The sequence below is a fragment of the Ornithorhynchus anatinus genome, chromosome 21 (genome assembly GCF_004115215.2).
Source record: "Ornithorhynchus anatinus isolate Pmale09 chromosome 21, mOrnAna1.pri.v4, whole genome shotgun sequence".
Lineage (NCBI taxonomy): Eukaryota > Metazoa > Chordata > Mammalia > Monotremata > Ornithorhynchidae > Ornithorhynchus > Ornithorhynchus anatinus.
In genome coordinates this window covers 11,371,676-11,397,126 of record NC_041748.1, presented here as the reverse complement: position 1 = coordinate 11,397,126, position 25,451 = coordinate 11,371,676, and the positions used below count along the sequence as shown (strand labels likewise).

General features: G+C 55.1%; 1 protein-coding gene across 1 annotated transcript; it reads left to right on the top strand.

Annotated features, from left to right (window-relative positions):
* The first annotated feature begins 1,775 nt into the window (after nucleotides 1–1,775).
* RP9 (RP9 pre-mRNA splicing factor) lies at nucleotides 1,776–24,700 on the top strand. Its single transcript, XM_029049591.1, has 6 exons — nucleotides 1,776–2,050; nucleotides 16,254–16,284; nucleotides 17,474–17,603; nucleotides 19,489–19,580; nucleotides 22,508–22,569; nucleotides 24,107–24,700. The coding sequence occupies exons 1-6, from the start codon at nucleotides 1,776–1,778 to the stop codon at nucleotides 24,306–24,308; spliced, it is 792 nt and encodes a 263-aa protein (XP_028905424.1). The 3' UTR covers nucleotides 24,309–24,700.
* The last annotated feature ends 751 nt before the right edge of the window (nucleotides 24,701–25,451 follow it).

Sequence of the window (25,451 nt, the reverse complement as noted above, 5' to 3'; positions counted from 1 at the left end):
TTAAGTCGCTTTACTTGTCTGGGCCTCAGATACCTCAGATGAGGTGACTGAGGCGCCGTGAGGTAAAGCGACTCTCCCAAGGTCACCCAGCAGACACATTCCCAGCCCATAACTAGCTTACAGTCTAGCGAATAACAGTAGAGAAGCGGCGTGGCTCAGCGGAAAGAACCTGGGCTTGGGAGTCAGAGGTCATGGGTTTGAATCCCAGCTCTGCCACTCGTCAGCTGTGTGACTTGGGGCAAGTCACTTCACTTCAGCGGAAAGAGCCCGGGCTTGGGAGTCAGAGGTCATGAGTTCGAATCCCGGCTCTGCCACTCGTCAGCTGGGTGACTTGGGGCAAGTCACTTCACTTCTCTGGGCCTCAGTTACCTCATCTGAAAAATAGGGATTAACTGTGAGCCCCACGTGGGGCAACCCCACTACCCTGTATCTCCCCCAGCGCTTAGAACAGTGCTCTGCACATAGTAAGCGCTTAACAAACACCAACATTATTATTTGTTAAGTGCTTACTGTGTGCCAAGCCCTGTACTAAGCGCTGGGGCATAGAAAAACAAATCGGGCCGGACCCAGTGCCCGTCCCACGCGGGGCTCACAGTCTCGGTGCCCATTTTACGGATGAGGGAACCGAGGCACCGAGGAGGGAAGGTGACGCCGCAGGCACGTGACGGGGTGGGATGAGAGGCAGCGTGGCTCAGCGGAAAGAGCCCGGGCTTGGGAGCCAGAGGTCATGAGTTCGAATCCCGGCTCTGCCACTGGTCAGCTGGGTGACTTGGGGCAAGTCACTTCACTTCTCTGGGCCTCAGTTACCTCATCTGGAAAATAGGGATGAAGACTGGGAGACCCAGGTGGGACAACCTGATTCCTAAGCCCGTCCAACGGCAGGGACCGTCTCTATCTGTTGCCGACTTGTTCATCCCAAGCGCTTAGTACAGTGCTCTGCACATAGTAAGCGCTCAATACATACTATTGAAATACTGTGTCTCCCCCAGCGCTTAGAACAGTGCTTGGCACCTAGTAAGCGCTTCACAAATACCAACATTCTTATTATGAATGAATGAATGAAGCGGCGTGGCCGGGGAGTGGGGGGGGGGATCTGGGTTCTAATCCCGGCCCCTCCTCTGGTCTGCCGGGTGGCGTCGGGCGGGCGGGCGGAGCCGCCTCGGTCCCCTCGGCTGCCAAATGGGGGGGGGGGAGGGGAAGGGCGGGGGCGGCCCAGCGCCGGGCGGGGCGCTCAGCAAGGGCTTCACAGATGCCGTCGGGATGAGGATGATTACGAGGATTATTAGCAGGGGGATCAGGGCGCGCGGGGCCGCGCTTCGGGCCCGTCCCTCGGCCGCGCGGGCCTCGCCTCAGGAGCCACTTCCGGGGGGGGAGGGGGGGAGAGGGAGGGGGAATTCAAGTCCTGGCCCCGCCCCTTCCCTCCATCCCTGCAGGCCCCGCCCCTTCTCTCCGTCCCTGAGGCCCCGCCCCCTCCACGCCAGGCCCCGCCCCTTTCCCCCCTCCCTGCAGGCCCCGCCCCTCCACACAGGCCCCGCCCCCGGCCGCTTCCCCGTCCGTGCCCGCCGGCCCCGCCCCCCGCGGCTCTCCCTCCCTCCCTCCCTCCCTCCCCCCCGCCTGCGAAACTGCCGCAGCGGCGGGAAGGGGGTTCCCCCTTCCCTTCCCCCCCCCCCCCCCCGGCGTCGCCCCCCGGGACCCCCGCACCGGGCCGCGCTCCCTCCCTCCCCCCCGTCCCTCCTCCCGCGTCCCGTCCTCTGCGGCGCCATCCGGGGCGGGCCATGTCCCGCCGCGCCCGCCGGGCGGGGAGGGAGCGGAGCCGCAGCCGGAGCCGCAGCCGCAGCCGGAGCCGCAGCCGGAGCCGCGGGCGGGATCGGGGCCGGGGCCGGGGCCGGGATGGGGATCGGGGCCGGAGCCCGGCGGCGCAGGCCGAGCTGCACCAGTTGCAGCAGTTGCATTTGCAGCAGCAGCAGCAGCAGCGTCGCTGTCGGGGCGAGCAGAAGAGGCGGCGGCGGGAATCGCAGCAGCTGCAGCAGCTCCAGCACCTGGAGTCCTTGTGAGCCCCGCGCCGGGGGCGGGACGGGGTCGGGGTCGGGGTCGGGGTCGGGCCCGGGGACGGAGGCCGCACCGACCGACCGACCCGCCGGGGGGACCGGGCCCGGGCCCCGCCCCCGCCGCCCCCCTCTCTCTTTCTCCTCCTCCCTCTCCTCCTCTCCCCCCCCCCCAGCCCCTCTCTAGATCTCTCTGCCCCCCGTCTCCCCCCATTCTCTTCCCCCCCAACCTCCGTCTCTCGCTCCCCATCTCTCTCTCTCTCCCCCGCCATATCTCTCTCCCCTCCCCCTCTCCGTCTCCCCCATCTCTCTGTTTCTCTTTCTCCCCTCCCTCTCTCTCCTCCTTCTCTCTCTCCGTCTCTGTCTCCCCCTCCCTCTGTCTCTCTCCTTTCCCCCTCTCTGTCTCCCCCATCTCTGTTTCTCTCTCTCCCCTCCCTCTGTCTCTCTCCTCTTCCCCATCTCTTTCTCTCTCTCCCCTCCTTCTCCATCTCTCTGTCTCCCCTCCCCCGTCTCCCTCCTCTCCCCCCCCCCCGTCTCCCCATCTCTCTGTTACTCTCTCTCCCCTCCCTGTCCGTCTCTCTGCCCCCCCATCTCTCTTTCCTCCCCCATCATTCTGTTTCTCTCTCTCTCCCCTCCTTCTCTCTCTGTCTCTCTCTTCCCTCCCTCCTTCTCCCCCGTCTCTCTCTTTCTCTCTCCCCCTCCCCCTGTCTCCCCATCTCTATTTCTCTCTCTCCCCTCCCTCTCCATCTCTCTGCCTCCCCCTCCCTCCGTCTCTCTTTCCTCCCCATCACCGTTTCTCTTTCTCTCTCCCCTCCCTCTCTCTCCCCTCCTTCTCTCTCTGTCTCTCTCTTCCCTCCCCCTCTTCTCCCCCATCTCTCTCTTTCTCCCTCTCCCCCTCCCTCTCTCTGTCTCTCCCCGTCACCGTCTCCCAGACCCACCTCCCGGAGGAGGTGGCGGGTTCCCCCCGGGTCCAGGAGAGCCCCGGCGGGCGGGCCGGCGGGGGCGCGGGGAAGGGGTCGGGGCCCCGGGCCCGAGGACCGGGACGGCGTCGGGTGGGCGAGCCCCATGTGGAACAGGGGTCGTGTCCCATCGGAGGAGCTTCCATCTGTCCCCACATTTAAGCACCCCGCTCGGCGCGTCGGGAGGCACTTGACACATCCCCGAATGAAGCCGGGTGAAAACGCCCCATCGATCGGTCCCTGGTATTGAGGACCTAACGGGCAGAGCCCTGCCCCGAACTCTTGGGAGAGTACAGTCGAGTTGGTAGGCCTGAGCCCTGCCCTCGAGGGGTTTACAATCTAGCTGGGGGAGAGAGACTTTAAAATAAATTACAAGTAAGGACAGCAGTGGTGAGAAGCAGCGCTTGACGAATACTAGTATTCTCTAGACTGTTAGCTAGGTGTGGGCAGGGAACGTGTCTGCTGTGTGACCTCGGGCGAGTCGCTCTACTTCTCGGTGCCTCGGAACCCGGGCTCGGGAGTCGGAGGACCTGGGTTCTCGTCCCGACCCTGCCGCTCGTCTGCTGTGTGACCTTGAGCGGGTCGCTCGACTTACCAGCGCTTAGAACGGGGCTCGGCACATAGTAAGCGCTTAACAGATACCACCGTTGTTATTCTCTGGGTTTCGGTTCCCTCGTCTGCAAATTGGGGATGCCCTTGGATCTCTTCTTGGATATCCTTCTGTCACCTCAAGCTTGACGTGTCTGAATCAGAACTCCTCGTCCTCCCCCTGACTTTCCCATCGCCGTAGCCGGCGCCACCGTCCTTCCTTTCGTTCGTTCGTCCTTTCGTATCTGTCGAGTCGTTTACTGGGAAATCCACCTTTTGCGGTCCGTCCAAACCGCTCCCGTGTTAATACGGTCGGTCACTCATCCTCTCCCGCCTAGATCAGCCTCCTTGCTGACCTCCCAACTTCCTGCCTCTCCCCGCTCCGGTCCATACTTCCCTCCGCTGTCCGGATCATCTTTCTACAGAAACCTTCAGGACATGTCAACCCCCTCCTCAAAAATCTCCAGTGGTTGCCTGTCCACCTCTGTTTCAGACAGACTCCTCACCTTAGGTTTTAGAGCATTCCATCGCCCGGCCCCCTCCTACCTCACCTCCCTTCTCTCCTTCTACAGCCCGGCCCGCAGGCTCCGCTCCTCTGCCGCTCACCGACTCGCCGTGCCTCCGTCTCGCCTCTCTCTGGCCCGCGTCCTGCCTCTGGCCTGGAACGCCCTCCCTCCTCTGATCCTCCAGACAGTGACTCTCCCCCTTTCAGAGTCCAGCTGAAGGCCCATCTCCTCCGAGAGGCCTTCCCAGACTAAGCCCCGCTTTTCCTCATCTCCCACTCCCTTCCGCGTCACCCCGACTCGCTCCCTTTGCTCTCCCCACCCCCTCTCCCCGCCCCACAGCACTCATGTATAGATCCGTCACTTTATTTATATTGATATCTGTTTATCTTGTATTGATGTCTGCCTCCTCCCTCTAGACTGTGAGCTCATTTGGGGCAGGGATTGTCTCTCCTTACGGCTGTACAATACTTTCCCAAGCACTCTGTACAGTCCTCAGCACACAGTAAGTGCTTACTGAATACGATCGAATGAATGCAGGGCACGGTAAAAAGTGCTTGGGAGAGTACGATTCAACAATAAACAGACACATTTCCCGCCCACAACAAGCTTACGGTCTAGGTGTGAGGGGGAATTGGCTCACAAGCCCATAACCTTGACGTCATCCTTGACTCCTCTCCCTCGTTCAACTCACGTATTCAATCCGTCCCTAAATCCCGTCGGTTCCGCCTGCGTGACGTTACCAAAATCCTCCCTTTCCTCTCCGCCCCAACAGCTACCGTGTTAATGTAACGACCCCGGCTCTCAGTACAGTGTCTGGCGCGTAGTAAGTACTTAACAGATGACGTCGTCATTACTTATCCTCCCCCGCCTTGGTTATTGTATCGGCCTTCTCGCTGACCTCCCGGCTTCTTGACCCTCCCCGCGCCGGTCCGTACTTCACTCTGCTGGCCGGGTCGTTTTTCTACAGAAATGTTCAGGCCACGTTTCCCCGACTCCTCAGGGAACTCCAGTGGTTGCCCATCCACCTCCGCGTCACACGGAAACTCCTCACCCGCGGCTTCAAAGCGGTCGGTCGCCTGCCCCCTCCTACCTCACCGTGCTACTTTCCTACCGCAGCCTACCCCGCACGCTCCGCTCCTCTAATGCTGACCTTCTCACCGTACCTCCATCTCGTCCGTTGACCCCTCGCCTGCGTTCTGCCTCTGGCCTGAAACGCCGTCCCTCCTCAAATCCGACGGACAGTGATTCTCCGCCCCCTGCCCTCCCTCCAGAGTCTTATTGAAAGCACATCTCCTCCCAGAGGCCTTCCCTGATTGAACCCTCTTTTCCTTTCTTCACCTCCCGCTGCATCGTCCCGACTGCCTTTATTCACCCTGCCTCCCCGCCCCACAGCACTCATGCGCTCATCTGTAATTTATACCGATGTCTGCCTCCTCCTCTAAACTGTACCCTCATCGTGGGCAGGGAATGTCTCAGTTTATCGTTGCTTTGTACTCTCCCGGTTGCTTCGTACAGTGCTCTGCACACACTAAGCGCTCAATAAACTGTGACTGAATGAATGAATCCCGTGTTCTCCCTTCTACTTAACCCAGGAGTCCCACGTGGGACCTGATTATCTTGCATTTATCCCATCACTTTGATCGGTGGATGGCTCGGAGTGCTTAAGTGGGTTCGGTAGCATTTATTGAGCACTTACTGAGTGCAGAGCACTGTATGAAGCGCTCGGGAGAGTACAGAATAACATGAAACGTACCTGCCACGTACCACAATTCTTATCGTGGTTTTAAAGATCGATCAACAATATTTATTGAGGGCTTTCTAGGTGCAGAGCACTGTATTAAGCGCTTGGGAGAGTACAATGTAATAGAATTGGTAGATGTTGCCTGCCCTCAACGAGCTAGAGGGACAGATCTGTCCACAAGTACTTTGGGAGGGACGGTCACTATCAAAATGCTTAGGGGGTGCGACAGAGGGAATTGAACCTCAGCGTTGAACCTCCTGCAGCCTTCTAGGCCAGTCCTCACTGGGATGGAGAAAGAGAAGCCCTATCCCAGGCTGCCCCCAAACCAGGGGCTTTTACCCCACAGCCTGTTAATCTGGTCGTGGGCTGCTCTAGCCGCCTTTTACGGTACCCGACCGTAGCCGGGCTTTGCCCTGGACGCCCCGGCGCCTTGCCCAAGGTGACAGTGATTGTCCCGATCCCATCCCACAAAGCCAGATCTCAGCCTTTTCCCGGGCGGACCCGGTTTACCACTTCCGCGTGGCTGGAGATCACGCGGGCCACGGAGCGGGAATCGAAATTATCGTCGTGGAATTCGTTGAGAACTCAACCCTGTGCCAGCCGTTCCATTGAGCTCTGGGTTAAGTACACGTCAGGCACATCTGACCAAGTTCCAGTCCCACATGGGGCTGACGGTCTAAGTAGGAGGAAGGGTAGTACAGAATCCCCGTTTTACAGATGAGGAGATGAAAACACGTAGAAGTTGAGACGTGCCCGAGGTGACGGACCGGGCACGTGGGAGCGGAGCACCACGATTAGAACCCTATCTGTCAAATGGGGATTGAGATCGTGAGCCCCCTGTGCAGAGAAGCAGCGTGGCTCAGTGGAAAGAGCCTGGGCTTGGGAGTCAGAGGTCATGGGTTCGAATCCTGGCTCTGCTACTTGTCACCTGTGTGACTGTGGGCAACTTCTCTGTGTCTCAGTTACCTCATCTGTAAAATGGGGATTGGGACTGTGAACCTCACGTGGGACGAGCTGATGGCCCTGTATGTACCCCAGTGCTTACAACAGTGCTCTGCACATAGTAAGCGCTTAACAAAAACCAACATTATTATGTGGGACAGGGACTCTGCCCAACCCGATTTGCTTGTATCCACCCCGTGTTTAGTTCAGCGCCTGGCACGTAATAAGCACTTGACCAATATCATCATACTAATTATTATTATCGTCTTTGTTGCTGCTCAGGAGCTCCTTGAATCGGAAGAATTTCCCAGCGGATCATTAAAATCCGTAGTAAAATCCCACCTCCCCCAAGAGGTCTTCCCTGATTAAGCCCTTTTTCCCCCCTACTCCCTCTTCTCGCTTCCCATATGTACTTGAATCTGAACCCTTGAATCGCTTGATAGTTACCCCACCCTCTACGCACAGAACTTCTGTTCATATCGAGAATTAATTCAGGTTACTGTCTCTCTCCCCTTCTACACAGTAAACTCCTTGTGGGCAAGGAACACGTCTACCAACGGTTTTATCGTGCTCTCCTAAGTGCTTAGTAAAATGCTGTGCACACAGTAACGCGCTCAGTAAACCCCACTGATTGATTGGATCAGAGGTGTATCCTGACTCCACCTTCCAAGCCCTCATCGTGTCGCACGTGACGACGTAGATCCGACTCCGGTAAAGCTCTAGGCCCCTCCGCCGCTCGGAGACCTGGGCTGCCGCCGAAAGCCCGGGGACCCTCTCGAGCATTTTCACCCGCCTGCCCTACCGTCAGAATTCAAGTTCAGAGAGCGGGCCAAGAGACGGACCGTCCTGGGAGCGCTGTCGATTAATGAGCATTGAGTATCGGCGTTCTTTGCCGCTCCGCTCGGCCGGGCAGGTCACCCGAAGAGAACGCAGCGCGCCGAAATTGGGCGTGGACGAAGGTGGAGGCCCGAGCGGACACGTCAAAGACATTGCGGTGCCCAGTAAAACTTAGGTGATTTAATAAATTCTTCAGACTGCAACACAGAGGACTCCTTTGTAAGCGAAGTCGCCTCCCCCTCCCCGGTTGGGTCCGCGGTTTTCGTTTTAAGAAGCGCCTACCGAATGTGTAGTCGTTTTCCCACCCGGAAGCCGTTACGCTCTGCCGATCAGTCGGTCAGCGGTATTTACTGACCGCGTGAGCCGAGAGCTGTAGCGAGAGCTTGGGAGACTACAGTACGACGGGTCGGTAGACGTGATCCCTGCCCGCGGGAAGCTTAAAGTCTTCATCCCCGGGTATCGATTCTCCAGTCGCTCGGTGGTATTTACCGTTCGGTTCACGTCTCCCCAGTCCTCGAGAACCTTCCCCGGTTGCCCATCTACCTCTTCATCAAACGGGAAGGCCTTACTCAGTGTTTTCTGTTCCCCTTCTTCCTCCTGTAATTCAGTTGGCAAACACTGCTCTTCCCGCTCCAACTCGCCGTACCTCGATCTTGTCTGGCCGGCTGCTCACCCCCTGCCCGCGTCCTCCCTCTGTCCTGGAACTCCCTCCTCCTTCACATACGACAGGCCGCCGCGATTCTCCCCGCCTTCGAAGCCTTATTAAAATCATAGGTCTTCCAAGAAGCCCTCCCCGCTGAGCCCTCATTTCTTCCCCTCCCACTTCTGCCTTGCCTGTGCGGTTGGATCGCTACCTTGGAGCGCTTCGTATTCACCCGACCCTCAGCCTCACAGCGTCTGTGGACGTAGCCATAATTTATTTACTTTGACGTCTGTCTCTCCGTCTAGACTCGAAGCTCCTTACGGTGGGATCGTGTCTGCACGCTCTGTTTCATTGTGCTCTGCCAAGCGCTTAGTTCAGAGCTCTGCCGACCATAATAATAAATATCACCGATCGATTTACTGATTGAGCATCGCCCGTGCTCAAATTACCTCACTAAGCTCTCGGAGGAGAACGTCAGCTGCAAAACACGTAATAATAATTATTGTGGTATTGGTTAAGCGCTTACTCTGTGCCAAGCACTGTTCTAAATACTGGGGTAGGTAGAAGCTAATCGGGTCATCCCCCGCGGGGCTCACCGTCTTAATCCCCATTTTCCAGAGGAGGTCACTGAGGCCCAGAGAGGTGAAGCGGCTTGCCCGAGGTCACCCAGCAGACGAGTGGCGGAGCCGGGAATAGAACCCACGTCCTCTGACTCCCCAGCCCGGGCTCTTTCCACTAAGCCACGCCGCTTCTCAACACGTGGTTCCTGTCCTCGGGGGGCTTGCAGTCTAAGGAAAGGGAGGAGCATTCCAAAACGTTTTATAAATAGAGGCCACGATAATCATAATAATTATGGTATTTGTAAAGCGCTTACTATGTGCAGAGCACTGTTCTAAGCGCTGGGGTAGACGCAGGGTAATCAGATTGTCCCACGTGGGGCTCACATTTTTTAATCCCCATTTTTACAGATGAGGTAACTGAGGCACAGAGAAGTTAAGTGACTCATCCAAGGTCACACAGCAGACAGGTGGCGGAGTTGAGATTAGAACCCACGACCTAAACTCTTGGAATATACAGTTGGGCAACAGATGGAGACAATCCCTGCCCAACGACGGGCTCACAGTCTAACATGAGGCTCGCCCTCTTAATCCCCATTTTACAGATGAGGGAACCGAGGCCCAGAGAAGAAGAAGAAGAATGGTTTTTGTTAAGCGCTTACGATGTGCGAAGCATTGTTTTAAGCGCTGGGAGACACAATACACAAGGCAGGATGAACTAGCAGGATGAATGATGGAATATATCTTCTCTTATACATATGCTTCGGTTCTACATAGAGACACAAGTAGCGAGGATGGGTTTCTGTGTATCAGCTAAAGGTGGCTGGTGAGTTGACAAAACTTGGGATATCGGAATCCGACCCCTCCCGTCCATCCGAACCGTTACCGTGTTGATCCAAGCAATTATCCAGGACTTAATAATGTTGGTATTTGTTAAGCGCTTACTATGTGCCGAGCACTGTTCTAAGCGCTGGGGTAGACACAGGGGAATCAGGATGTCCCACGTGGGGCTCACAGTCTTCATCCCCATTTTACAGATGAGGTAACTGAGGCACCGAGAAGTTAAGTGACTTGCCCACAGTCACACAGCTGACAAGTGGCAGAGCGGGGATTCGAACTCATGACCTCTGACTCCAAAGCCTGTGCTCTTTCCACTGAGCCACGCTGCTTCTGTATCGGCCACCTCCCTACCTCTCCCCCCCCCAGTCCATACTTCACTCTGCTGCCCGGATCATCTTTTTCAAAATAACAAACCAATCCGTCCACGTCTCCCCACTCCTCCAAACCCTCCGATGGCTGCCTATCCATCTCTGCATCGAATAGACACTCTCGGCCGTTGCTTTTAAGGCACTCAGTCAGCTCACCACCTCCTGCCCCTCTTTACTCATCTTCTACCGTGCAGCTCACACACTTCACCCCGGGTTTTATCTGCCAACCCTACGGTATTCTACCCTCCCAAGCGCTTAGGAGAGTGCTCAGCACACAGAGTTCAATGCATTCCATTGATTCGATTGAAATAAAGGCTTCCTAGAGGAGCTGGGCTTTCAGAAGGGCTCTGAAGGTGGGGCGAGCAGTCGACCGGTGGATCGGAAGTTGGGAGGGAGTTCAGGCTGGGGAAAGCGAGAAGAAGGGGCTGGAAAGCAGCGCGGTCTGGTGGGAAGAACACGGGCTTGGGAGGCAGGAGATCTGCCACGTACCGCTGCGTGACCTTGTCCGTGTCTCAGTTTCCTCATCTGTAAAATGGGGATTAAATATCTGTTCTTCCTCCCCCTTAGCCCGTGAGCCCCACGCGATTGTATTTACCCAAGCGCTTAGTCAGCGCTTAACAAATACCATTATAATTATTATTAGAAAGATGAGAAGATGGGGCGGGGGGGCACTTTCTGCTCCTCCTGCCCGATGGTTCAGAATCTTGTCAGGAAAGCAGCTGGCAAATATTTGCAGGCCTAGCAGAGGAAGCGAAGGGTGGAGGTGTTCCAGGGCTGGCTGTTGGTGGTGCGAGACCGACGGCGGAGCCGAACAACCAACCCACTGTTAGCTGTTTTAAACCATCCCGGCCGAGCTCCCCTTGAGGTGCCCCTCGGGTCTGACGACGTGGGATTTGATGAATAGCAATTTCATGTCTGCTCTGCTAAAGCCCGCCGGGATCCTGCAGGCTGCAATCCGCTCCCTTTCCTGCAACTTTCCACACCGAAAAGTCCTCCTAGTTATGCTTCTCCATTCAGAGTGCGCACTCGGACTCTGTGACGAGCACTGTACTAAATGCTGGGGTAGGTACAAGAGGGTCAGGTCAGACACATTCCCCGCCCCACATGGGGCTCACAGTCTGTCCCTCTGATCGTATTTCAGGTTTTTTTAGGTAACTGCTCGAAACGATTATCATTATTATGGCATCTGTTGAACTCTCACTATGCGTCAAGCACCGTTCCAGGCCCTGGGGTAGATGCAAGTTAATCCGGTTGGACTCGGTCCCTGTCCCACGTGGGGTTCACAGTTTTAAGTAGGAGGGAGAACGGGCATTGAATCCCCATTTTACAGATGAGGAAACTGAGGCACAGAGAAGTTAAATGACTTGCCCAAGGTCACACGGCTACCAGTTGGCAGAGCTGGGGTTAGAACCCAGGTCGTCTGGCCACCCCCCGTCCCGTGCTCTTACCCCTAGGCCACGCTGCTTCTCCGGCTCCGTCACGTCCCTGAAATTTTTGATGATCTTGTATTTACCGCAGCGTTTAGAACAGTGCTCGGACACCTAGTAAGCACTTAACAAATGCCATAATCATTATTATTCAGCAGCCAGAACTGCATGCAGCTTTTGAGGTGCAGACATTCTTCGGTCGCCACGTAGTGGGAAAACTCTGCCTTTTGGTTTTTTGCTTTTGGTTTTTCGGTACTCGGTTGTTTATTGGCTGCCGCCCATTAATAATAATGTTGGTATTTGTTAAGCGCTTACTATGTGCCGAGCACCGGTCTAAGCGCTGGGGTAGACATAGGGGAATCAGGTTGTCCCACGTGGGGCTCACAGTCTTAATCCCCATTTTACAGATGAGGGAACTGAGGCACAGAGAAGTTAAGTGACTCGCCCACAGTCACACAGCCGACAAGTGGCAGAGCTGGGATTCGAACTCATGAGCCCTGACTCCAAAGCCCGTGCTCTTTCCACTGAACCACGCTGCTTCTCTAGACCAATTCGAGCTCTTTCCGGAATCAGGGACCGGTAATTCAGACTCTCCGGGAGTCTGGGATTATTTTTCCCTAGTCGCCTGGCTTTGCACATGCTCACGCCGAGGCAGGCACGTGGTCGTGCTCGCTCAGCGGGATGAGATCACCTGCAGTTTCCTCCCATTAGCCCCCGAGAAGCCCGAATGCCACCTACACACTGGTAGATCTCATGACACGCTCCTCCTTCCAGATACTTTTTGCAAATGTTGACCAAAACGAGCTCCACCCCGATCGCCGCATGACCCCTCTCACCTTTCTCCGTCCTGAAACGGGGCGGTCGCTCTCCTATCTTTAATCAGTTTTGGGGGCAGACTGTTTAGAAAACTTTCGCCGTGGAAGCGTCAGAGGACTTTTGAAATGATAAATTTCATCCCTGCCTCCCCTCCAACTATAAGTTGATGGACTCCTTCAAAAAATGACAAGACTGGAGCGGCGTAATTTCTCCTTACAAAAACCACGTTTTCTTTCATCTAGTAGGTTTGGTATGTGAAGGTGCTCACTGATCTAAACTCGATAAATCCTATCGATTTTCCAGGTTTAGAAATGACTTTCCCATTTTATAATCCTCAGGGTCACTTCTGGATCCCTTATTATATGGAGGAGTTAGGCTCCAGTTCAGTGGTTATTTGGAATGATAGGTTACATGGAGGTTTTTAACATGGGGGACTTCAGAGTCCTTTTGCGTATCCAGTCGTTATGTCGGGCACTGGGACGTGATATCGGTACGCCTAATAATAATTAGGGTGTTTTATATACTATGGGCCAAGCACTGGGGTAGATAAGAAGGTAATCCAGGGTGCGTAGTCTAAATGCGGGGGGACAGAGATCGACTCCCCATTTTCCCAGTGAGGAAACGGAAGCGAAGAGAAATTAAACGACTTGCCCAAGGTCACCCAACGGGGGAGCGGTGAAACCGGGGTTAGAACCCATGTCCCCTAACTCCCAGGCAGCGTTCTTTCCACTAGGCCACGCTGCTTCTCCAGTGCCCTATGACTTTGAGGCGACACAGTCCATCGGTAGGTTTTATCGAGTGCCTCTACAAAAGAGTTCATGCAGATCATTCAGGGAGTATTTTCTATTCTCTCCTGCTTTGGTTGCCGCTGTTTCGGGCTCCTCCAGAAAGAGTCAATCGATCAGTGGTATTTATCGAGCGCTTACTCGGTACTAGGCACCTGGGAGAGTACGGTAGGATGGAATTAGACTCGTTCTCCGACCCGTAACGAGCTTACCGTCTGGAGAAAGATGACACGGCTGAATTTTGAGTATCTCTGGCTCAGTGTGAGTGAACGACGGTTTGAGGTGAAGGGGAGGTCCCTAACGTGAGATGTTTCAACGGGAAAAGCCTGGAGCCCGGAGGGTACGATTTCTTCCTTTTCTTTTTCTTGTAAGGGGGAGGGGGACTTAAAAACACCTGAGTTACCGACAGTTTCCCCTGCCGATTCCGACGGAACCATCAACCCCGAAGTATTTTAGGAGCACTTACTCTGTGCAGAGCCCTGTGCTGTGTGTTTTGGGGGAGGGGGGCAGTTGAATGAGTAGACAAGACACAGCTCCTCCTCCTGACAGTAAGCTTCTTATGGGCGGGAGACTTGTCGTCCAGATCCGTTGGATTGTACTCTCCGAAGTCTTTGGTGCAGTGCTCTGCCCAGGGTAAGCGCTCAGTAGATACGATTAATTGATCCCTGCCTCGGAGAAGTTTGCGGCCTAAAGGAGGAGGAGCTCTTGATTTCCGTTTCCTTTAATCACTTAACCACTTTCTCTGACCTGCCTGCTCCAAAAGACCAACTTGAGGGTGAGAATCTCCTCAACGTTTTCCTCAGGAAAAACTAAACGGAAAACTATAGCCCTTCGCAGCTATTTGCTTGCTTCTTCACAGTTGTCAATGCCTCCTATCCCCTGGACGGCTCCCCACTTCTGATACAGCTGGAGAATCTTTTATTTTTAGCTCTGGCAGCCCCTTGTACATTCTCTTCAAGACTTCCCCTGTTCTCCTCTTGGAGGAGAGTTCAGATTGGGAAAGAATGACCTCTTCCCTCCGACCTCCTTTTCCCTGCCCGTAAGCCACACTGAGCTTCTGTTCGGTCGCCTCGTTTTGGTTCGGTGACGTACGATGGAGGCTTGCAAATCCACTAATGGGCTACAGCGGGACCATTCGCTCGATTTCTTCCTAAACAGTGCTCTCGTTATCCCAGCTCCTTTCCTAAAATTCAGTGTCTTTGAGCTGTTGGAGCTTTCGCCACCCCCCAAGAGAGGTGACTCTCATCGTCTGTGACTCTCGCCATTTAAAATGAAATTCCCAATTTACCTTGGTTAACCAAGAAAAATTTAAGACTCACAGGGAATAGTCGAGCATTATTTCTCCACTTCTTTAAAACAGGGAGCTCTTTTCTTCATTCAGAAAGTCGGTTGGGGGAAAAGCACATTTTAGGGAATCCAGTTTCACACTACAGTTTTTAAAACATTTGGTAATTTTGAGGATAAGCTACATATTTTGTAGAAATTTGGAGCAGAACTTGGCTGGGTGGGTGAGATTTTTACAGCTTTCTTGGCGCTTAATAGAAAAAGTTTACAAAACATCGTCTCTTGGTCCCTCTAAACGATATGTGGCATATAAATTTCCATTTCAAGCCAAGGAGGATATTCTCAGCAGATGGGCCACGTATTCTCTCTCATTGTCTTGCAGATTTCTGTAGAGTGGTCATGTCACTGGTTTTAGGAAATAAATATTTGAAGCATCTCTCTCGGAAGAGCAGGGAGCCACATCTTCGACCAGCTCCACGGTCAGGCCCGGGGCAAGGATCCAGTCCCTTCCAGCTCCCGCACTGATCCCCCCGGGAGGCCTCAGCGAGCAGGGCCCCGCTTCACCCGCCACCCCCAACCAGGGCAGTGGCCACCTCTACATCTCGATCTAGACGGCGTCCTGATGGTTCTCCTCGTGACCTCGGTTGCTTTCTCTCTACCATCCCTGGCTCTGTGCTAGATCGTAATCAATCGGTCCTATTTGTTGAGGGTTCACCATGTGCAGAACATTGTGCTAACCGTTTGGGAGAGTAAAGCAGAGCTGGTCTTCTAAGAAGAAGTGTCCAGAACATAAGAGTAATCATTACGGTATCTGTAAAGCACCTACTATGTGCCAGGCGCTCTGCTAAACACTGGGGTGGATACAAGCAAATGGCGTTGGACCCAGTCCCTGTCCCACGTGGGGCTCACGGCCTCGATGCCCATTTTAGAGATGAGGTAACCGAGGCACAGAGAAGGGAAGCGACTGGCCCGAGGTCACACGGCAGACAGGCGGCAGAGCTGGGATTGGAACACACACTGTTCCAGGATGGGGCTACCCAAGGTTTACTGTAAGGGTGTGGTTACAGAGCGTCTTTTCTACGGACAATAGTATCGCTACGTGCGGGTTTTGTCCACACGCTCATCCCTTTTGGTCAAAACCCTCAAGCCCCCCCCCCCCGTCGCCTCGTACCCCGCTTCTGTCACCTCGGTCTGAAATGGCGGAGGCTCCTCGGCGGGGCAGGGGGAGGACGGGCTGTGATTCGGGGGACCCCACAGGCTCGGTCTCCCCTTTCCATGCTAGCCGAAGAGATGCCAAACAGCCGTGAGGCCTTCGGTCCGTTCCTTGTATCTGTTGGATTTCTTTGCCGTTGTGCTGTCGCCGTTTTGTAATTAAAAAAAAAAAATTGAGACAAAATGGCCAAACGCTTAACATTTGACAGCCAACAGTGTTTCAACACTGCAAGATAAAGTGTGTGACATTTTGTGTTAATTTTAAACTTGGATCTCAGAGTAGGAATTTCAGAGCCAGTTTCCACAGCTGGAATAGATGTCACCCCAGGATGTTCCGGGGAGACCCGGAGAGGTTAACGGTTCTTTTCTCCTGTTCTAGCTCAGAGAATGGAGTCGCTGAATGTTTTTGACCCTCGGGAAGGGTCGAGGGACTTCCTTCCAGATTCACTGTTTTCTCCCCGACCCCGCCAGGGTCAGAAATCAGGGGTAACGGGTCACCCACGGTCGACCCACACTTTCCACTAAAAGCCAACTTTCCTGGATTGGGAACATAAGTATCCCTTTTGACTGAGACCGCTAACTATTCCCTTGGGGGCCTGTTTGTGCCTTAGGCTTGGGTTTGAAGTAGAAAATCAACCCGGCTCCTGTGATGAGCTGCCTATTGATCAAGGCTTTTGATTTCCTCTCTTCTTTTATTTTTCAGTTATGAAAAACCTCCTCCAGGACTCATCAAGGTGAGTATTTTGCATTTCTAAATTGGGATTTAGAAAACCGCTTCCTTTTAGGCAGATCGATGGCGTTAGTAATGTCTTACCTAAACGGTTGCATTGACTCCTACCACTGAGTAGTTTTCTTCAGCGTCGATTTCCCCGCTGTCCACCCCCACGATGTCGGCGTGCCCGCAGCGGCTTCACGCTTCCGCCCGCTTTGGGAGATTTCATTCTGTTTTGGTCCCGTTCCCCAGCCGCTTCTTGCCCATCCCTCCCCCTGGAGGGAATATTTGACTCACTGGGTGAACGATCGCTCCCAAATGCTACGACATCCAACACCGAATCGGCTGCATCTGGTTGTGCCCAAACTCCCGCCTCGACTGTTCAGGGGAGAGGAATGTGAGGTCAGAATTGAAAGACATACCGTGTTGGGGCTCGAATTGACAAACATTCCCAGTGAGAGACCAAAACATCCCATTTTTGACACTTCCTCGGGAAGCGATTGGATGGTTTGTGATGTAACTGAGCCTGAGGGGAAGTTCATGGTGCTAAAGCCCACTTTCGGCACTCCAGACCCAAGGCACCCTTTTGGGAGGAGGGGCTCTTTTTGATGATTCTGAAAAGCCTTGCTTGGACCGTGCAGCCCGCCTTAATAATAATGTTGGTATTTTTTAAGCTCTTACTACGTGCAGAGCACTGTTCTAAGCGCTGGGGTAGATACAGGGTCATCAGGTCGTCCCACGTGAGGCTCACAGTTAATCCCCATTTTACAGATGAGGTAACTGAGGCACAGAGAAGTGAAGTGACTTGCCCACGGTCACACAGCTGACAAGTGGCAGAGCCGGGAGTCGAACCCATGACCTCTGACTCCGAAACCCAGGCCCTTTCCACTGAGCCACGCTGCTTCCCCAAGGAAAGAGCACTTCATCTAGGCAAGCCAGGCTGTTCCCTTGAAGCATTTCCTTGTTTGCAGAAATAGCGGCGTGATTTTAGCTGTCATTCCTCCCGCTTCCCTACTTTTCTTCCATTCCTTTTAGCTGCTCTCCCTTTGCAGCAGCGTTGAAGTTGGCGACGATGTTTACTTCGGCCGAACGGCCCACCCGAACGGGGTAGAATGCAAGGCTGGAATGTATTCTTCTGTAGCACGTGGGAGAAAGAGAGAGAAGCTAGTGGTGCCTGTTGCCTCTGTTGACAGAGTGTTTTCTTTGTGTAGGAAGATGAGACCAAGCCAGAAGACTGTATTCCCGATGTCCCCGGCAATGAACACGCCCGAGAATTTCTCGCTCATGCTCCCACTAAAGGGCTGTGGATGCCCTTGGGAAAAGAAGTTAAGGTTATGCAGTGTAAGTGGAGAAACATCATTCAGATTCTAACGCTGGAGTCCGGTTATCGCCGGCCTCTGGGGGTGTCCCCCTCGGAATCCGTAGCCCTCGGGGCTGGTTGTCTTAGGACAGACATTTGGCTTAGGCCTGTCTTCGGTGGTGGCGTTTCCCAGTGGCATTTGTTAAACAGCTGCTATGTGCTTACTATACTAAGCACTGGAGTAATAATAATAATCTTGGTAACAATAATAATAATGTTGGTATTTGTTAAGCGCCTCCTATGTGCCGAGCACTGTTCTTAGCGCTGGGGTAGATGCAGGGTAATCAGGTTGTCCCACGTGAGGCTCCCAGTTAATCCCCATTTTCCAGATGAGGTAACTGAGGCACAGAGAAGTGAAGTGACTTGCCCACAGTCACATAGCTGACAAGTGGCAGAGCTGGGATTCGAACTCATGACCTCTGACTCCCAAGCCCATGCTCTTTTCACTGAGCCACACTGCTTTGTTCAGCTTCCTATGTGCCAAGCACTGTTCTAAGCCCTGGGATAGATACAAGGTAATCAGGTTGTCCCACGTGGGGCTCCCGGTCTTTAATTTTACAGATGAGGGAACCGAGGCACAGAGAAGTGAAGTGACTTGCCCAAAGTCACACGGCTGACAAGCGGCGGAGGCGGGATTAGATCCCACGACCTCTGACTCCCAAGCCCGGGCTCTTCCCACTAAGCCATGCTGCTGCTCTACAAGATGATCCATTCAGACACAGTCCCAGTCCCACGATGGGTTCACAGTCTAAGGGGAAGAGAAGAATAAGGGATTTAATCCCCCTTTGCCCCTGAGGAAACTGAGGCACATAGAGGTGTCCAGTAAATCAAGAAAGCAGCGTGGCCCGTTGGTTAAATCATGGACCTGGGAGTCAGAGGGCACGGGTTCTGATCCCTTCGTCGGCCAGTTGTCTGCCGTGTGACCTCGGGCAAGGCACTTAACCTGTCTGTGCTTCCGTTACCTCATCTGTAAAATGGGGATTGGAAATGGGAGCCCCACGTTGGACGTGGACTGTGTCAGTCAGTCAGTGGTATTTATTGAGCGCTTACTGTGTGCAGAGCACTGTACTTAAGTGCTTGGGAGAGTACAGTATAGCAACCTGTCCAACCTGACTAGCTCGTGTCTCTCCCAGTGCTTGGTACAGTGCCCGGCACATAGTAAACACTTAAAAAATACCATAAAATAGAATGAATTGTTGATTGATAGCCCCGAGGCTGGAGTGGCTAATTTGGGTGGTGAGGAGGGCCCAGGACAACCATGAATTAATAACCCGTGGTCCCTGTATGTCCTTTATTCATTCATTCACTCGTATTTATCGAGCGCTTACTTGTGCAGAGCACTGTACTAAGCGCTTGGGAAAGTATCCATCGTCATTTCTGCCCCAAGTTACCCCGAGGACACGGCAGCAGAGAGAGTGAAGTGGAGCCCCGAGCGGCCCGGGATGAGCCAACCCCAGTAACCGTGCACTGCTTAATGCTGTGCTGAGCACAGAGTCCGTGCTCAGTAAATACTACGATAAGAGCCATTAAAACTAAAGGATCGTGGTGGAAAGAGCCGGGGCCTGGGTTCTAATTTCATCTCTGCCTCTTGCCCGCTGAGCCCCCTCCGGGGCCGGGGGTAACTGCCCTGAAGCCAAACAGGACCCGATGCCGAAATAGCTCCTTCTGATTTGCTGGGGGGGAAAGGATGCTCTCTGGGGACGATGGATTCCGGCCTCTTCCTCCATCGGGCCCGCGTGTCGATGACGTTGCCTTTTTACGCTATCCGTGATGTAGAGAGCAGACCACCGCGCCTGACGGTTGGGGGCCCTACACCTGTAAGGGTGGATCCTGTCTGATAGACCTTCAACATGCGCTTCCTTTCAGGCTGGCGATGTAAACAGTACGGACACAGGACAGGAGACAAAGAATGCCCGTTCTTCATTAAAGGCAATCAGAAGTTGGAACAGTTTCGTGTGGTAAGGCCGACAATCCCCGCCAGTCCCCCGTGGAGGGCGGTAGGACAAGGTGGGAGAGGAGCTTTGCTGCCCCGTGGGAAAGCTTTAGGGGTCTCCAGCTGATGCGGGGGGTCCCACGTACCACGGGTCAGACCCGTCGGGCCGCCGTGCACCGAAGGGCCGAAGCGCTCGGCTCTGTGCCGGCAGGGGTTTCCAAACTTCAATCCGCTGCTGGTCCCCGGACCTTTACTCCCTTCCTCTTTCAGTACGCAGGGTGAGGTGGAAGGTCGATAGAGCGACACCCAGACCACCCCCCCCCCCCCCCCCCATTTGGGACTGGAGTTTACAAAGCCGTGAAGGACAGGACACACACAGTACCGGTACCGGGGAACCTGGAAGGTGATGAATTCGGTCATATTTAGAGAGCGCTTAGCGGGGGCAGAGCGCTCGGGAGAATGTAGTGCGACAATAAACAGTCACATTCCCTGCCCATAGTGAGCTTAGAGCCGGGGGGAGACGGACATTAATATAAATAAATTACAGATATGTCCCTAAGTGCTGTGGGGCTGGGAGGAGGGAGCAAGTCAGGGAGACGCGGAAGGGAGTGGGAGAAGAGGAAAGGGGGGCTTAGTCAGGGAAGGCCTCTTGGAGGAGATGGGCCTTCAGTAGGGCTCTGAAGGGAGGGAGAGTCGTCCGTCGGATAATAAATTGAACACAAACCCGTTTTCCCGGTGGCGGGGGTGAACTCTCAGGGCTCTCTGCCTCTCACCTCAGCTTCACCATTAAGCAGGCCCAAGGGGGCATGGGAGGGAAGTCTGCACTCCCCCATTTCCTCATCTGTAAAATGGGGAGAAGCTCCCTGATGGCCCGATCCTGTATCTACTCCATCGCATAGTACGGTGGCTGGTACGCAGTAAGTCCTTATTAAATACCGTAATAACATGGAAGCGGTGCAGCTGAATCTATCCGTTCGTTCAGGAAGGAATTTGGAGAGAGCCAGAGATGAGCAGTGCTTACTGGGTTTCTAGAGGGGAGGTAAAAGGGAAAGTCAGGGATGAGGCTGGGTGTCCGGGAGGGTAACATCCCACAGTTTCTTTAAGTGTCCTGGAGACAAGAGTCCCGGAGCGGACAGTCCACGGCAGGGCTGACCCAGCAGCGGCGTGGCTCGTCATCCGAGGATCCTTCTTCGTAAAACATTTTGAAACGGCAGAGACGGCCGCGAGGTTTTCGAGGAGCTTTCTGCGGGCGGAACCAGTTCCGTGCAGAGCCTGTGTCTCCGCAGGGCTTGGAGCAACCTGTTCCTACTCCGCATTTCGTCACGATAAAAATAACATCCGTGCTATGTGTTAAGCGCTTACTGCGGGCTCAGCTCTCTGCTAAGCACTGGGGCGGCTACGAGCGAAGCAGGTGGGACACGATCTCTCCCCGTCGCTGGGCTCACAGCCCGCTTGGGAGGGAGAAAAGGTTTTGAATTTCCATTTTACCGTTGAGGAAGCTGAGGTCCAGAGCAGTTAAGTGACCTGCCCCCAGTCCTACAACAACAGACTAGATTAATAGTAATAAAGTTGGTATTCATTAAGCGCCTACTATGTGCCGAGCACTGTTCTAAGCGCTGGGGTAGATATAGGGTAATCAGGATGTTCCACGTGAGGCTCACAGTCTTCATCCCCATTTTACAGATGAGGGAACTGAGGCCCAGAGAAGAGAAGTGACTTGCCCACAGTCACACGGCTGACAAGTGGTAGAGCGGGGATTTGAACCCATGACCTCTGACTCCCTAGCCCGGGCTCTTTCCACTGAGCCACGTGGCTTCTCTTATTAGATTAGAACCCAGGCCCGCGCTCGCTGGCTCGCTCCCGCTCGAATTCCCCTGCCTCGCTTTGACCTCCTGGGGACCGACAACGGAAAGAAAACAAAAGATGTCAGTCAGTGCCATGCCGTTGGAAAACCTTAACTGCCGCAGTCCCCTGCGGGATTCCGCCGGAGCATCCCCCACCCCACGAGACACCCTGGGCGGTTGGTTTTCCAGTCAGAAACCTCCCCCACCGTTGGCCTAGCCCGACCCGCCGCGGCCCTCTTCCGACTGCTTCGCCCCCCCCCCCCCTCGCCCCTACCACCCGAGCCGGTAGGATGGCAAAGATGTGTTTCCCCTATCGGTGATATTTCCTCATCTGTAATTTATTTACTTCCTCTGCCTCTAGACCGTAAGTTCCTTGAGGGCAGGGATCGTGTCAACCAACCCTATGGCATTGGACTCTCCCAAGCGCTTAGTAATAATAATTCTGGTATTTGTTGAGCGCTTACTATGTGCCGGGCACCGTTCTAAGCTCCGGGGTAGATATAAGAATCGCCCCATGTCCCACTCGGGGCGTCCGGTCTTAATCCCCATTTTACAGATGAGGAAACGGAGCCCCAGAGAAGTGAAGCGACTTGCCCGAGGTCACACAGCAGACAAGTGGTAGAGCGGGGACTAGAACCCAGGTCCTTCCAACTCCCAGGCCGGGGCTTTTCCGCTAGGCCACGCGCTTGGGAAGATTCAGTGTCGTAAAGTTGGTAGACCTGCTCCCTGTCCGCAAGGAGCCTACAGCCCAGTAAGTGCTCAGTAAATACCGTGGATTGATGGAATGCCATCCCCCGCCCGCCATCTGTCTACCTAAGTTATTACTTGCTGTGGACTTAGCCTTAACCTTTGGGTTTATTCTTTTCGCCCTCACGTGATGTTTCAGAGGGTCGGCCCAAAACGCGACTCCAGGTTTCTGAACCGCCCTGGGATCGGGGACCCTCCCACGGGGAGGCGTGTAACCCTCAGAGGAGAGCATTCCGGAGAACTCGGCGTGCTCGCGTCTTCTTCAGTCACGGAAAACTCACAAGCTTCCGCACGTACTTTCCCCACGGTCCTGTCGCCCCTACCCCCTGGATACTAACCAGATCTCCCCCCTTCTCTCAAGGCCCACGAAGACCCCATGTACGATATCATCCGGGAGAATAAGCGCCACGAGAAGGATGTGAGGTGAGATCGTTTCCCCCACCCCAGAACTCAAGTGAGGCGGATGCCCTTCATTAGGAACTATCGGTGGGTAAGAGTCAGAGACGCGGGCCCGAGCGTGGGCCCCTCAGAAGAGAAGCCTTTCACCCTAAGCCCGACGCGGTTCTCAGGCCGCCTAAATAAACCCTTAAGCTACGAGATTGGCCTGCCTACAGCTAGTCACCTGCCCTGTCCCCGTTTCAGAGTAGCAACACTCGGCAGTCCAGGCCCGGGACCGGCCCCGGTTTCCAATAAGAAGTCACCTATCGTCGTCAGTACTTACTGAGCACCTACTGGGTGCTTGGGAGCACACAGTAAAAGCAGAAGATGTGGTCCCTGTCCTTGAGGAGCTTTCGGTCAGATGGGGGAAGACGGGCAGAAAGAGTCAGCGGACGTAGTGGGAACAAGCGCGAAAACAGATGCGGCCCCAGGAAACCCAAAGCGGGTGAACAGCCGTTGGCTGGTCGTGAGGCTTTGGTACCCGAGAGTAGCTGGCCAGCGGACGGGTTTGATGACAGAGTTACAGGTGTGAGGACCACGGTGGCAAAGACCACCCCACAACTTCCTCACTTACCAAATCCCCGGGCTGGAGATGGGCTCGCCACGGCCCTCTTCCCAGCTGGGGCCCCGGAGCCCCGCGGGTTCGGGCGGAACGGGGCCGTAGCTCCGGCGAGGGAACCGTCCGAGCAGCCAGCCCTAGGCCCGGCGGCGCTGGATTTGGGATTTTCGTTCCGGACTCCCGGAGAGCGAGCTTCGCCTCCAGTTGTCGCGTGTCTGAGCTGACGGTCTGGTGGCTCGTTCCCCGGGGCGCCGGGGAGCTGTTTTAATGAGAGGGCTGTACCCCCACCTCAATCCCTCGCCCTCTCCGTCCCGCCCCGCACGGACCGGAGTCCGGCGCGGTCCCTGGGCCGGAGCCGATGGGCGTCCCCCGACCCCAGGGAAGGATGGAGCGTCCTACCCGCGGAGAGGCGAACCCAGGCCGTTAAGGAGGGCTCTGAAGGGGCGGCCGACGGCGGAGCCACCGAATGATCTGCTGCCCTCGTCGTCATCACTGGCTTCGGAGGGGGCACCCGCTGTGGGCGGAGCATTGTGGGCAGAGGACCGACTGGCACCTGCGGCATGCAGAGCACAGCATAGGGGGCTCGTGCTCAGGCCGTCTCGCGCCGAGCGATTGGAAGCAGACCGTAGAAGACTAACGGGAATGTGTGTTTAATAATCCTCGAGAACAAACTTCCTGGGGGAAATGTCCTCCGAGGCCTGGGCTAATCCGCCCAGAGGGTAAAGTTAAATGTGGGGACAGAATGGCAGCCCTAGCACCAGTGAATCGAGAGGCGCTTGGAAGTCGTCGTTCCCGGGCCTGGGTCTGGCTGCCGAGGTTGAGGGTCTTTTGCTACCGGTCAGTCACGGTTTATTGAGTCGCTTACTGTGTGCAGAGCACTGTTGTGAGCGCCTGGGAGAGTACAGCGCAGTAGAGCGGGTAGACGCATTCCCTGCCCACCAGGACAGTGCTCGTGTGTTGTAGGATTCAGCAGTTGAAGCAGTTGCTGGAGGATTCCACTTCGGAAGAAGACGGCGGCAGCAGCCACCGAAGCTCCAGTTCCTCCGAAGGTAAGGAGAGGCAGAAGAAGAAGAAGAAAGAGAAGCACAGGAAGAAGAAGAAGGAAAAAAAGAAGAAAAAGAAAAGGCGACACAAAGCCGCTAAATCGAATGAGAGCTCGGACTGAAAAGCGCGCCGTTGCTCACCTTTGTCTCGGTTCCGGGAGGTCGGGTCGGAGCCAAAGCGCGGACGCCGGCCAGAGGGCCAAACGAGAAGGGTAACGGCGGACCGGGAGGCGGATCCGCTTGATGCCGGGTTAATGTCACGCGATCCCTTAACTCGGCAAGCACCGCCCCCCCGGCGATGGGCGACTTCTCCGTCGGCAACCACTTCCTCCCTGCCCGCAGCCCGAGACCACCGTGCTGGTGCCGCGGTGCGGGGAGGGGTACGGACCCTGAGGGACCCAGTCCTGGGGTGCCCTCGAAGGAGGGCCTGGGCTAGCGGGGCCGGTTAGCTCGGACCCGCGATGTTCTAGGCCCAAGGCACCGCTCGCGAATAAAGCAGAATGACTGACTTTTCCGAGAGCGAGTGATCCTTCCGCGGGTCAGGGGCGCTTCCGGACGACGTCGGGGTGGTCGAATTCAAGCGGGAGTGGAATCCAACGGCCGAAAGACCCACGCCCTCTAACCCGAGATTGCCCAACCCACTGGACTGTAGCGCCGTCCCGAGCCCGGGAGAGATGGTCCAGAGTCCCGGGCTTCGAGGGTCGGCTTCCTAACCGATGGCCCCGACTGACCCGGGGTGTGTGCCCGCAGCGGATCTGGGTTTGGGGGTTGGAAGGAGAAGCACCGCCCTTCACACACATACACACTCGCGCTCTCTCTCTATCACACACTTACTCTCTTTCTCGGTCTGCACAGGGAGCATCTGGGAAGTCCAGGCCTCCCCACAAGGTCCCCCCTCCTGCCGTCACGTGGCTCCCAAGGGTAGCTTGCCTGTCCGTTAAAAGACGGAGAGGAAACAGCGTCCTCCGCCCGGACTGAATTTGGGGCCACTTTACTGGACACCACTGATCTAGGACTAACAGGACCGACCTCCCCGGACTCAACATCATCCAAGAGCAGGTGTGGGGTTAAGCCCTCCCATCAACCACTCCTAATTAAGGTTCTAGCCGACACCAGAGGCCATGACTGAGCTGCATTCACCAACAGAAGAGAGGAGGAGGATTTAATTTAGGACAGAGAGAGAGAACCAACGCAGAATTTAAACTGTGAGCCCCTTGCGGGACAGGGTCTGAGTCCAATCTAATTAACTCGTCTCTACCCCGTGC